Here is a 14243-nt window from a genome sequence, read left to right as displayed (position 1 = left end):
CCCCAGTGACATTAATAGCTGCTCCTTCAGTACATAAAAGCAGAGGAATGAAGATTCACTTGGCCTACTTTTTTTGACTTTTGCCACCCATAAACAAAACATTAACAACATTCACCACTAGAACATAACAATGGTCACACTGAATCAGACCAATGGTCCATCTAGCTCAGTGTCCTGTCTTCCAACTCTGGCCAGTGCCAGCTGCTTCAGAGCAAATTAACAGAGCAGGACAATTATCAAGTGATCCATCATTTCCTGTCATCCAGTCTCAGCTTCTGGAAGTCAGAGGTTTAGGGAGACCAGGAGCATGAGATTGCGTCCCTTACCATCCTGGCTAATAGCCATCGATGGACCTATCCTCCATGAACTTACTTCTTTTTTGAACCCAGTTATACTTTTGGCCTTCACAACATCCCCTGGCAATGAGTTCCACAGTTTGACTGTGCATTGTGTGAAGAAGTACTTCCTTATGTTTGTTTTAAGCCTGCTGTTTATTAATTTCATGGGGTGACCCCTGGTTCTTGTGTTATATGAAGGAGTAAATAACTCTTCCTTATTTTCTCCACACCATTCATGATTTTTATAGATCTCTATCATATCCCTCCTTAGTCATCTATTTTCTAAAATGAACAATCCCAATCTTTCTAATCTCTCCTCATATGAAAGATTATCCTTTTAAGACATGTTAAAACAAATTCCTGTTGCTTATGTTATCTGTTCCCTATATTTGAGGACTGCATGCATCCCATTGCTGGTTGAGTGGACCTGAAGATATTAGGAACATTTTAAAAAGTTATTAATTTGAGCTTCATAACTCAAAATGTTTGCCCAATTAATCTTAGAATTTCTACTAAAAAAATTCTCCACTGGAAAAGACTAAGCAGGTTATATTTCAGGTGAAAAGGGTTTTATATATATATTTTTTTTTGGCAAAAATTGGTGCAGGTGGCTTTCCAGAACTGGTCTTAAAACAGAAGCTATCTTACAGCCATGAGTAGAGAGTTGCTAGTGTGCTTTGACAATGCAAGTGTTAGAGACTCCATTATCGTACTTACACCTTGTTGGTTTACAGAACACAACTATCACCCAAAATCAGTAATATCTCTGAGAACCCACAAAAGACAGCTAGGGAGAACTAGGGGAGGGCAAGAATTATCAAATGCACCACAGTCAGAATGCTGTATTCCCATACTAGTATACCCTCTTCCTCTACCCCCCACCTTCTCCAATGAATCCCAATGATTGCTACCTCCTCCCTAAAGTAGACACGGGACAAGGGACCACTCAAAGGGCTGGATCCAGGTTACTGTAAAAGCTGAGCATCTCTCTGAAGGTTATCAAAAGGTACTTTTTGTTAGATATGCTTAGGAATGCACCGTTTCTCTACAAATCTGACACTCCCTCTGCTTCTTTTGTTCTGTAACCTAAGTTGGCAGCCTCCCGGAGTCCCAACATACAGAAAGTGAGGGTAAGGTTCAGTAAAAAAGGAACTTCTGAGAGGACAACAAGCTTTCAAAGTCTGTAATCAGGTGCTGGACACTCAGGGTAAGTCTACATTGCAGTTTAAAAACAGAGGCTGCCCCGTACCAGCTGACTTGGGTTCACAAGCTCTGTCTCAGGGACTGTTTTAATTGCAGCATAGACATTCTGGCTTGGCCTGCAGCCCAAGCTCTGGGACACTCTCACCTCGTGGGGTCCTACAGCTGGGTCCAGCCAGAACCCAAACATCAATTAAACAGTCCCTTACACAGAGCCCAGTGAGCCTGAGCGGAGCCAACTGTTGGTTTTTAACTGCTGTGTGCAAGGATGTGGTTATATACATTAACTGCTGATATCAAGTGTAATCAGCACAGCAATTGGGGCTTGAGAGTTAATGATTGCCCTGTGAATGCCATGAGAAGTGAGCTGAGCAGAAGGATTGGGTTTACAATCCTTGCTTGACTTAAACACTGTGGCCTGTTTCAATGGTCCCATCCCAACAACGTCTAAGTCCAGAATCCTTCAGGTCAGGGTTTGGCAGAAGGGTGTGTCTGATGTTCTGTTTCAGATCAATTTCCCCTCTTTTCCCCTTATGGCTAGCTCAGTTTACAGTGAGGGAAATTAAAACAAAAAACAAAAAAAACCAAAGAAAAGAAAAGGAAACAGAATTCAAGGGCTTATTTCTTTACTGATTTGAAATAGTAACAAATATTCTGAACTCCTGGTAGTACGCCAAGCAAACTGCATTACACAAAGCTCCTTAACCCTTCCCCAGAGAGCCATGAATGGAGAATACCACATTTTAGAGCCAGGCTCAGAAAGCCACCATAGCTTTCCCTCTTGCCTCAACTCATGGCTCTACACCAAGAGGAGAGGATCCCAAGAGGTTCATGTAGGCTGTGGAACGCCATCCATCCAAGTCCTTTTCATGTTAGCTGAACTGTCTGTCATTTCCTTCCCTCCTACTAAATACAATTCTTTTTGTTTCTGTACTTATATATATTAAAAATGGCAACCTGCTTCCTGGGTTTGTCATTACAACCTCCCTTTTTAAAGGGATTTGGGTTTACACTTATCAGGCAGGGTCTCATACCAGGGACAACTCTCCTCAGGGGAAATTCTAGAGAGCAATCTGCTTTTTGCAAAGTTACAACCATCAGGTGCCTGTGCTTCTGTTCCTTAGAACATGTTGCTTACTATCCGCTCCGAGCAAAAATGTACACGTCAGTAATCAGTTTGAAGGCACACTGTTCTCATTCACTGATACACCCTTCTTTAGTTAGTCAAACAGCTCTGGTGTATAAAATACTTTGGCTAGTCTTCACCTGGGGCTAAGGAGAAACAGCAGTGTGACATAAGTGTCTGACCGTTGAAAAGCTTATTGGGACTCGCTCATCAGAAGTTCAGTGTTAACATAATGACAAAGAGGAAGCTGTAGTCATTCATGCTGTTTTTATCTATGGTTGAGATAAGTGAGCAAAGGAGTGCCACACAAAATAAGTGAACGGAAATACATTCATCCAGAGCAACTGCAATAATTTGATCAAAATCAGGGAAAAGGATACAGGGCATAAGAGTGCCCAGGGAGAGGAGCCTGAGCACTGCTCTATATTGCTGCTATTTGCATGTGTCAGAGGTGGGCACCGAATTTGGACAGCATTCCCCCATCATACTCTAATACTGAACAGGTACAGAAAGTTACATTTTTATCCAATTATAACTTCCACAGCCTTTGCCTAGGACACCAAGGACACCTGATGAGCCTTTAACAGGCTCTGCGTTTTTGGCCTAAACAGCAGTCTCTGGAATGGACCTGAGCCACAGGCACAAGGAATCCTAACACTACATTACCTTGTTTGAATTAGAGATTCAGTGTCTTGCTTGATTATTGTTCAGATGGAATCCTACATCTAAGATGACAGAGCAAACAAATTAAGAATTCAGCATTTGCTCACAGCTGTGCATATTAGAATGGCAGCAGAACATATCCTGATTGGTTATGAATAACTGCACAATAAACTGATCCAAGGACAGTTGTTTAATCTCCTTTTCACAACAGGATGCGTTTATTTTTCTGCACAAAGCCTGGCCTTAAAACCTGAAAGAGTTGCACCAGGCCATTTCTACAGCACATGGAAACACCCAAGCTTCGCACTCAACACGGATTTTTAGAACTGAACAGCGTAGTCTTATACTGAAATATGCAATATTTTTAAGTACATCAGAAGCAGGAAGCCTGCCAAACAAGCAGTGGGGCCACTGGACGATCAAGGTACTAAAGGAACAATCAAGAAAGACAAGGCCACTGTGAAGAAGCTAAATGAATTCTTTGCATCAGTCTTCACTGCAGAAGATGTGAAGGAGATTCCCGCACCTGAGCCATTCTTTTTAGGGGACAACTCTGAGGAACCATCCCACACTGAGGTTTCAACAGAGGTGGTTTTGGAACAAAATGATAAATTAAACAGTTGTAAGCCACCAGGATCAGAAGGTATTCACCAAAAGTTCTGAAGGAACTCATATATGAAATTGCAGAACTGCAAACTGTGGTATGTAAACTCTCCCAAATAAGCCTCTGTACCAGATGACTGGAGGATAGCTAATGTAATGCCAATTTTTAAAAAAAGGCTCCAGAGGCAATCCGGGTAATTACAGGCATATAAGCCTAATTTCAGTAGCAGGCAAACTGGTTGAAAGTGCAGTAGAAAACAGAATTATCAGACACATAGCTGAAAACAATATGTTGGGGAAGAGTCAACATGGCTTTTGTAAAGGGAAATTGTGACTCCTTAGTCTATTAGAATTCTTTGAGGGTGTCAACATGCTTGTGGATCAGGGCCAACCCAGTTGATATGGGGCACCTGGACTTTCAGAAAGCCTTTGACAAGGTTCCTCACCAAAGGCTCTTAAGCAAAGTAAGAAGTCATGTGACAAGAGGGAATGTCCTCCTATGGATCAGTGACTGGTTAAAAGACAGGAAGCGAAGGGTGGGAATAAAATGGTCAGTTTTCATAATGGAGAGAGATAAATAGTGGGGTCCGCCAAGCATCTGTACCGGAACCACTGCTGTTCAGCATGTTCATAAATGAACTGGAAAAGCGGGTAAACAGTGAGGTAGCAAAGTTTGCAGATGATATGAAATTATTCACGATAGTTAAGTCCAAGACTGACTGCAAAGAGCTACAGAGGGATCTCACAAAACCGGGTGACTGGGCAACAAAATGGCAGATGAAATTCAATGTCGATAAATGCAAAGGAATGCACTTTGGAAAACTGAATCTCAACTATACATGCAAAATGATGGAGTTTAAAGTAGTTGTCACCACTCAAAGATCTTGGAGTCATCACGGACAGTCCTTTGAAAACATCTGCTCAGTGTGCAGCAGCAGTCAAAAAAGCTAACAGAATGTTAGGAACAATTAGGAAAATATCATAATGCCACTATATAAATCCATGGTATGCCCACACCTTGAATACTATGTGCAGCTCTCAATGCCCCATCTCCAAAAAAAAGTATTATAATTGGAAAAAGTCTAGAGAAGGGAAACAAATGATTAGATGTATGAAAAAGCTTCCATAGAAGGAGAAATTAAAAAGACTAGGACTGTTCAGTTTAGAAAAGAGAAGACTAAGGGATATGATACAGGTCCATATAATCATGAATGGTGTGGAGAAAGAGAATAAGGAGGTGTTATTTACCCCTTTCACATAACACAAGAATCAGGGATCACCCAATGAAATTGGCAGCAGGTTTAAAACGAACTTAAGGAAGTACTTCACACAACATATGGTCAACCTGTGGAGTTCATTGCCAGGGGATGTTGTGAAGACCAAAAGTATAACTGGGTTAAAAAAAGAATTAGATAAGTTCATCAAGGATAGGTCCATCAGTGGCTGTTAGCCAAGATGATCAGAGATACAACCTCATGTTCCAGGTATCCCTAAATCCTCTGACTACCAGAAGCTGGTACTGGAGGACAGGGGAGGATCACTCAATAATTGCCCTGTTCTGTTCATTCCCTCTGAAGTATCTGGCACTGGCCACTATTGGAAGACAGGATACTGGAACAGATGGACTATTGGTCTGACCCAATATGGCCATTCTTCTGTTCTTATGAAACCAATGGATCATGAAGAACTACTATGTTTAGCTGGAAGAGAGATTATCCAAAGCTGTTAATGGGTTAATCAAATGTCTCTCCATTAACCACACCTCTGTTTTGGTTTTATGATAGGAGAGTAAACATAATCCTCACTAATTTAAACATGTTAAGAAGATCAAAGGGATGGGAAGAAATAAAACAAAGAGACTGCCACTTGGTGGAAAAGTTAGGTATGAAACTCTTTCAACTCGTTACAAGGAGGACTTTTAAAATGAAGTTTTCCAATGGATTTCTTGGTACCATGGTTAGTGAAAACTCAACCAGCACCTTAGGTAAGACATATGGTGATAGGCCTTACCAAAACCTGCCCCCGACCCACCCGCCCATTAGGAACCTGGTGTTGAGCCACCTGGCAGGATGACATCCTGAGGACGCCCAGGGTTTAGGACTCCCAGGCTAGCAGTTTAATTACAAAACAAACAGACTAAATTATATTTTGTGGCACTCTTATATTGCACCCTAGGCTTATGCCTGTTTACTTTATGACTAAAGCTAACAAATAAAGAAACTATAAATTGAGTATTACAAAAAGTTCCATTTCCTTTTGCTCTCCCTGCCATTTCTTCTATCTCTTCCTCAAGATGGATGCAACTTCATAAGATTGCCTCCTCACACAGAAAGGATATTTCCCTGTACAGCTGGCCAAGATCTAGTATAACATCAGTTTATCATCTGATATGTTTTATACAGAGGAGGGGGGAATGATTACATCCTACAACTGAGATAGAAAGATCTAGTCTAAGAATGAAGATCTTATATTTTAGGAACGTTGTGTTAAAATCTTGGTTTAAATGGGATGTGGACTGTTGTTCAGCTACTTAATTACAACCTTAAATAAAGTAGGGGGCAAACAGCTTGGCTGTTAATCTGTGTAGCAGCATTCTTCTTAAAACGTATGTCTCCACTCTCTGGAGAGAGTCAGTATAATGAATCCTTGCATTGGGGGCACAAGAAGCAGATGAGTGAAGGATGACAACAACTCTACTTGCCCGGGTTCAATATTTACTTTTTCTTTTGTCTCCTTTCCTATTTGGGGCATTTTTATAACTCTTCTTTCATACATAGCTTTGAGGTCACTCCAGTTTCTACATCTGTAGAACGGGAATAATGACACACACCTCCTTTGTGAGGCACTTTGAGATCTACTGATGAAAAGAGCCAGAGCAAGGTATTATTCCAAATGAAAGAGAAGTTACACACACTTGCATTGAATATATCACCTTCCCTCAAAAGTCCTGAAAGCATCTGACTGACATTAAGCCTCAGAATCTCCCAGACGTAGGAGAGAGATTAAACAACCTGCCTAAGGGCATGCTAAGTCTGTGGAAGAGTTAGGAAAATAATACAGGTCTCCTCTCTCCTGTCCCCACCCTCGTAAGTCCTCTGTCTTAACCATAAGACCTTCCTTCCTCTCATGTCTCTTCCCAGCAAGTAAGGTGGATTCTAAGTTATCTTTACAGTGCATGAACATCTTAAAATGTTTATTACTTCTCTAAACTGAACAGTTAAGTCAAATACACCCATCACCATATCTATGCTCCCAAAGTGACTATTGCAGAGTAAGCATTGGCTGCCAGGTTGTTATGAAAAAAAATAATGCAGGTTTGAATTACTTTTCAGATGCATGATGACAGAGTAAAATGTTCTGTCCCTCCAGCTTTCCATAAGGCTGTGTTTTAAACCATTCCACTGTTTCTTCTTTTTCCACATTAATTTGGAGCTCTGGGTTCTCACTTTCAAGGCTGTGTGCAACTCTCTTCCTTATTAAGGGCTAAATGAACTGCTATAGTAGTGGGTACAAGTCCCTTGAAGTCAATGGTGATGTATCTGCTTATGCCTGCTTTGAATGTGGCCCTAGATCTAGCTTTCACTTCCCCCTAGACACAGACTCCCTCTATGTCCAACATACTCCAATTACCTAAATACTCCCTGAGAAAATGTAAAGCTGAATGGGAGGCTGAGGCTATGATAGCAGCAGTCTGCTTTTTGCATGACTGACTCCATCTCTTCTCACTTCCTTAAATCAAATATTTTCGCTTCACTTCCAAATGCCAATCTCTCCTCTGATGCTCTATTCCAAGTTTTGAACACAACCATCTCTCTTTAATACTGTATTTGAATTAGACCATTAAACTTCTTGATGCAATACCTGCTTTTACATTTGAACAATGTTTTGTACATTTAGTGTATGGCTCTCTAACATTACTCTTCTTTATGGAGGGAGAATGCTGAGCAGGTAATTCTGGATTTCCCCATTATCCCTTCCGTTGTAATGGTTATGTCCCAAGGCAGGTGTGGCTAGCACTTTGCTCCAGCTTTGACAGAGAAACAGTGAAAAGCCAAAGTGAAAGAACAGGCCTTAAAAAGAGCCATTGCCAATTCAAATGGAGGAATATCTATGGACTACACGCAGATACATAAGATGTAGCAGGAGTACTTTAAAGTAGTGACTGTATCACTGCTATCATGGATAGGATTTGTTGTTTTTGTTTGCAGCTGAATGACATGCAATATGGGGAAGAAAATTAGTATTTTCTGGTGGAATATATTGTTGGAAAAAGGTGCCACATCAAACGCTCCAGAGATTGAGCTCCTTCATTCACACAGCAAGTGCAGGACAGGTTGCTGCAACAGGGCCCTGTGCTCTGAAGTAGGGCTTAAGATTCTGCTGGAGATTCAAAACTTTCATTTAAAAACATTGTTTCTAGCCCATATGGCTGTAAAAATAGCCTTTGACATATGAACAAAGTGCAAACCAATATGTATTTTCTTGAGTTTGCTGATAATTTTAGAAGAAGCATCTAGCTAGCATGCTTAGCCATTGGTGAGGGGTGCAATGGCCAGTATTCAGAAGTGGAATGGTGGTTGCTAAGGTGGGGAACTAGAAATTTGAAGCCTGCCCCCCAGCCCCCATCACCAAACTGCAATCACTTTTCCCCTTGAATAAAGAAAGAAGAGAAAGCTGCAATGTATTTCTCCTTTTTCCCAGTACCAAAAGCCTCAGCCTCCTCCTGTATGCCAAAACCTCTACCATGCCCCATGCATTCCCAGGTGAAACACATCCACAGACTCCTGTCCAGCTGCCAAAACCTCTAGGAATATTAACAGTATAGAGAGACTTAATACAAAGAATTATGTAAAATGAGGAGGCAGAACTGTTGTGAGACACATTCAAGTTGGATAAAAATAACACTGAAATCATTACATTAACTTTCATGCTATCTAATAAAGACCTCTATACTTTAAGAGTCCCTGAAGCTACCATAGCATTTCCAATTTGCTACTGAAACCAGAAGGGCTTGCTGTAGAGTTTAGGTATAGCTTGTCAGAGAGGACACAGGTCCTTGGTAAAACTAGAGCCCTGACAATCTATTCTGTTTCAATATCCCACCACACTAAGTGGATACAATTTACCCACCAGCACCAAATGCTTCCTGTCCCTAACTATTTAGTCAAGCTACATGCTATTAAACAGCAGTTGCCTCACACCACAGAGGTGTGAAAAGTATTCCCTAATATGTGCTATACAAGGTGAAAGGTACTTTATGAAAGCAATTATTTGGGAATCTCTAATTTGATATAAATGATGCTCTGTCACTGTCAGATAGCTCTGAACAAAAAATCCTTACAACAGGATCACTAAGCAGGATGGTGTGAAGCATTTGGGTTATTCCTCAAACGATTTTGTAAGATTTCACAACCTCTAGGAATACACTCCAAACTGATTCCTCTATCAAGCTGTTTCTCACATAAAATCTGTCTTCCAAATGAAGTTGTTCAGACATTTATGTCAGAACATGGCTCTGAATATTCAGGATAGGCTCCTTGTATTACATTATGGTTTCTTTCAGATCTCTGCAATAATGCCTCCTATCAGTATTCTACCATGTCAGATCCATTCCACAACATGGATCCCTCATGATTTCAGACCTTTACATGCCAATCAATCAATGATCTAGCTAAACAGCTCTGCTGCGTCTTTAGATCTTTTTCAGGAGCCAGAATTAAAATCCCTGAATATTCATGTTACAGGCGCAAAAAAAAATTAAATAAATAAAATTAAGCACTAAGACTAGCCACAGCAGAAAACAATCCATGAACCAAGCCATGCTGTTAAGACTTATTCCTTTTGCAGACAGACAGCTACCCCACGCCACCCCACCACAATTCCAAATACCTTTAGGTCACCAGCCTCAGGTTTTTCAGTCTCTGAATCGTCATCTTCCTACAAGACAAGAATTTACAGGATTAAGCTTACAGGATGGGCTTGGCAAGTTCCTGCATGTATAGCAAGGGGTTTCCATTCAAACAGCCCAGTGATGGTCCGAGACCCTTTCAACCAACAAGTCCTCATGAGCTCTATCCCACCCCTTTACATGACCAAGAGATGAATCAGATAAACCATGGAAAAGAACTGATTAGCAAAAACACAACACCAAGTAACAAATATCCCCTGCAGAGTTCATGCAGCTCCTGAATATTCAAAACCAGACAATAAGAGGCAGCAAGCTTTTGTCACCTGATAATTCCAGCACTTCGTTTTTTGCTTGCCCTTGCTCAGCAATCCTCACAGAATAAATAAATAAATCAACATTTGCAAGACCTACTGCACTCCAAACATATACCAGCAACATACACAGGACACAGCTTCCCTGCCATCCCATCCATCACGCAGGGTTGGTGGTGCTAGGTCAGACCCACAAGTGTCAAAGATCCAGTGATGCCAGCAGATACCACATCTTTTTCATTCTAGTTTAGTACCCTAAATCACTTTCACCCAACTTCCAAACACACAGGTGGAAACAGCTGGCGTTTGGAAGGATTTATTTGTACTATTTCCATCCCGAAAAGAGAGCCACATGTTGAACAAAATGCCCCAAGTGAAGATTTCCAAGAGATCAAGTTTTGAAGAGCATTTGGCATGATAAACCCTCCTAAAGGTGATCTATGGCTTTAACAATAGGTTTGATCATCAGCTGGGACCTACACTGCTCTGTGAACCACTTAACAGGGGTCATACAGGGCTACCTATCTCTAGAGGTAAATATATAACAAGTCAAAACAGGTCACTTTTGCACAAGAAAGAATGAATTTTGTTTGTCCTCAGACTTAAAGACCACTGCATGGAGTTCCCCCAAAATTCTCTATTCAGTTTCAACTCTGGCCTGAAACTAAACACTTGATGTTTCAGCTTCAAAGAAAAAAAATTAGAGAGTTAAAAGCAACTAAAAGAGAAGTTGCTAATGAAAGTGCCATCTCAGTCTCAACTAGCAAGTCAAATTGCCAAAAAATTCAATATATGCTATGTATATAAAGATCACAATAGAGAATAATTCAGTGTTTTTATAAGACTCATGATGCTTTTGCCAATGAAAAGATGACCTTTTGTTTGAAATGGCTATTAAATCAAAGAGAGCGTGGGGTGCAATACTTCCTCAGATATTAAGTCTTAGACAATGTAAAGAGTTTTTAGAAGTTTAATGCCCTAACATATAGGTATTATTTACTAAACCAAACATACAAAGTTACACACAACTCTCAAGGAAGCAGCTTACCAGCCAATGCCATGGGCAAGCCAGCTCCCATAAACACATGAAAAAACAGACAAAAGCCTACTCAATTAAGTGCAACTTGCATGGCTCTCTGAAGGCCACCAAACTTGGACTCAGGTGAAACAGGAGAAATAGCAAGTTCCAAAGTCAAAAGCCTTCTACAAAGAAGGCTCTGATACTGATCCTTAAAGTATCAGTCCTAGAAACTTATGTCCTACTGTTGCAATAGTACATAAGATGAGAGGCAATCTAAGTAATTGGGTCGTAGACCATGTAGGGCTATAAGACACATGTACATAGCTAGAAGTACATGGATAACTAGTACAGAGACTTGAACAAGAATGTTATATGCTCTCCACATCTTGCCCGTTCTGAGATGGTGGACATTATCCATTCAAAGAAGTTGTGTATGCATATCTTGAAAAATCCTCTTGCCCACCTGTCAGTGCTGAACAAGAAAGTTTTCCTGGAAAGCATTTCAACCTATTCCATCAGTTTCTGCATAATTTCAGGTCTCACTAAAAAAAAGAGGATGATGTTTTTAGCCCTTATAGTTGCCAAAATAACCTTCCAAACACTATGAAGCTGCATTAGTTTACACTAACTACCCAAAGACAACTCCAGGGTCTCCGTTGTCACAGCTTTTCTAAGCTGCAGTAGAATGAATTTAACAAGAACAGTCTGTTTCACTGCTGGTAATCAGAGCCAGTGAAAGTATAACTTAAGTTTCAGCTGCAGTTTAGGACAGCTAAGAGCAGCAGCTGAGAGAGACACTTGAAGTTAATCACAAGGAAGGGTCACACACACACACAAAAAATGGAATTTGTGGAAAAGGATTACAGTAACAGCAACCACTTCCCTCCAACACGCCTCACAGTAGCTAAAAAAGACTAGAGAAGGGGCAGAGCACCAGAGATACAATCTTGTACCAGCCAGTAGACTGCGGAGGGCAAAAGGAGAAAAGCCCCTCTCTTCTTTTCTGCAGCTAAACGAGGGAAGGAGCTTTACGTTTCTCAGCCACCTACTACCTAGGGATGGATACAGAAGATGGATCCTCCTAACTGGATCCAGTGATGGAACCCTAAAATAGAGTGTCATCTTCCCCATTCCTAGCAGTTGGGCTTCTCACGAGGCCATTGCTCCATGACCTCCATGGTGAGACTGCCCTCCCTTTTTTATCTCATAACTACATTTGGCTAGTAAGTGCCCTGGGAAGTTCTCATGCAGGGTATTTGCCTTAGAGACACCTTACAATACACATTACCTTGATATTTAAGTGCTGTTATAAACATGCCAGGCTTTCATGACAAACAAAAGCCATAAAGATCTAGATAAGAAACCACTGCCACACCAAGATACTGATGTAGTAAGCGGAATTATGCACCCTTCCCCCCCACAAAATGACACTACACAATTTCACTCCTGCTAATCTTCCAGCCTAATGATGCAACACCTAGCTTCCCTTTTACATGGTATTCCCCATCCCTCTTAGAAGTGCAGCTGAGTTTTCCATCACTCTTTTCCATTTCTCTACTATGGGATTTTACACACCAATTTTATAGGTCAAGAAATGAAGGTTTATTTTATAGTTTAATTGTCAATATGTAAGCTAGTACCTTATCTTATCCATAAAGTGCAGACAAAACGGCAACCAAAAAGTTAGCACCACGCAACACAGATGAGTTGAGCTGATATTTTTAAAGGTGGAGCTCTTGGATTTCAAAACAGACAAAAGGAATGGAAAGTTATTTGATAAGCATGGTCTACTGGCTAAAGCAGAGGATGAGGAGTCAGGATTTCTGCATTCTATTCTTAGTCCACAGGGGGTAAAGCTTGTTAGGGAAGAACTTTGAAGTTCCTACACAGAAGGTATTATAGAAATATTTATAAAGGAAGTCATACCAGCAAGCGTAAAAGGACAAACTACTTACTGAATGTCTGCTGTTTTCATCATCATCTTCCTCATACCCATCCTCATCTCCCCCCAACCGAGTAAAATCATCTTCTCCATATCCTTCTGACACCAGACCTCCTTTTTCTTCTAGTCCATGCATAGGGGGAAAAAAGCATAACCAAGGCATAAAGTTAATTTAGATTAGGGTGGATTAAAATGAATGATTTTTTAAATCAGATTTTGAATTTAAATTAAATACAATTTTCTTGTCAAAGATATTTAAAATTAAATTTGAAATTATGATAATGTGTGTTAAAGACTAAGTTTACTATATTCCAATAATATAAATTAAATTATATTGAGTGGTACATGCTTTCTGCTGAAGTTTTAAAGAAAGTCAAGCCACTGAACTGGTTGAAATCACTGGCTAAACACCGGGTACTAGAACTTGTTGAAGTGCTAAACCAGCTTTTGACAGCAGTTCCCTCTTCTCCAGGTGCAGAGAGAATATTTTTTTCATTTCAGTTTATTCAACTAATTCAGTTCAATGACTAGTTCATTCAAAGTTAAGAAACCGATTGGGAGTTGGAAAAGCAGAAAAGCTTGTTTTCCTCTTCCAATCTATTAATAAAAACTAAATATGAAGAGTTCTACTAAGTCTAAAATTCTGAAGGATACGATGACCAAAAATAATCAGTTCAATTCACTAACTAGATACTTTGTTTAATAAGTTAGCTTTGTAAAATGTGTTTCGATAATTTTTCCCTTTATGTAACCAGCACATCTACGGTAGTATTATTTCTTAATAAAAACAATTTTAAAATACTGGTTTTGTACTTTTAACTGAATTCCAGTTTTTATCCAAATAGAGCTTGACACACGACGACTAAAAAAAACTAATCAGCTAGTAAGAAAAATGTGAATAATGCATTTCTTAATATAGTAAAAAATGTAAAAATAAAGAAAATGAATAAATGTATATTAAGCTACATAACTGGTTAAACGTGTAGAGCTATAGTGTACCCTCCCGTTAGCAAAAAATACCAAATGTGGTATATGGCTATATTTTAGTTGCAAATTAACACATTTGAATGGTTACCAACCAATGAGTATCAACGTTTCTTTAGGAAAACAACTTAAAAAGTACAAATGCAA

General features: G+C 40.0%; 1 protein-coding gene across 4 annotated transcripts in view; it reads right to left on the bottom strand.

The window, feature by feature from the left end:
• SAP30BP (SAP30 binding protein) overlaps nt 1-14243 on the bottom strand; it is a 46213-nt gene that overhangs the window by 29470 nt on the left and 2500 nt on the right. Inside the window, exons 2-3 of one of the 4 annotated variants that reach the window (XM_067547572.1) lie at nt 13126-13232; nt 9820-9867 (exon numbers count right to left, since the gene is read on the bottom strand). In XM_067547572.1, coding sequence (XP_067403673.1) covers nt 9820-9867; nt 13126-13232 — 155 coding nt within the window. Of the gene's footprint in view, nt 1-9819; nt 9868-13125; nt 13236-14243 lie in introns of all 4 variants that reach the window. The other 3 variants (XM_067547571.1, XM_067547575.1, XM_067547574.1) reach the window with 3 other exon arrangements.

Source organism: Emydura macquarii, unplaced genomic scaffold (genome assembly GCF_026122565.2).
Source record: "Emydura macquarii macquarii isolate MOO-44397 ecotype Brisbane River unplaced genomic scaffold, CSIRO-AGI_Emac_v2 contig_1230, whole genome shotgun sequence".
Lineage (NCBI taxonomy): Eukaryota > Metazoa > Chordata > Testudines > Chelidae > Emydura > Emydura macquarii.
The sequence above is the reverse complement of the archived record's forward strand: the minus strand, read 5'-3'. Positions and strand labels throughout refer to the sequence as shown.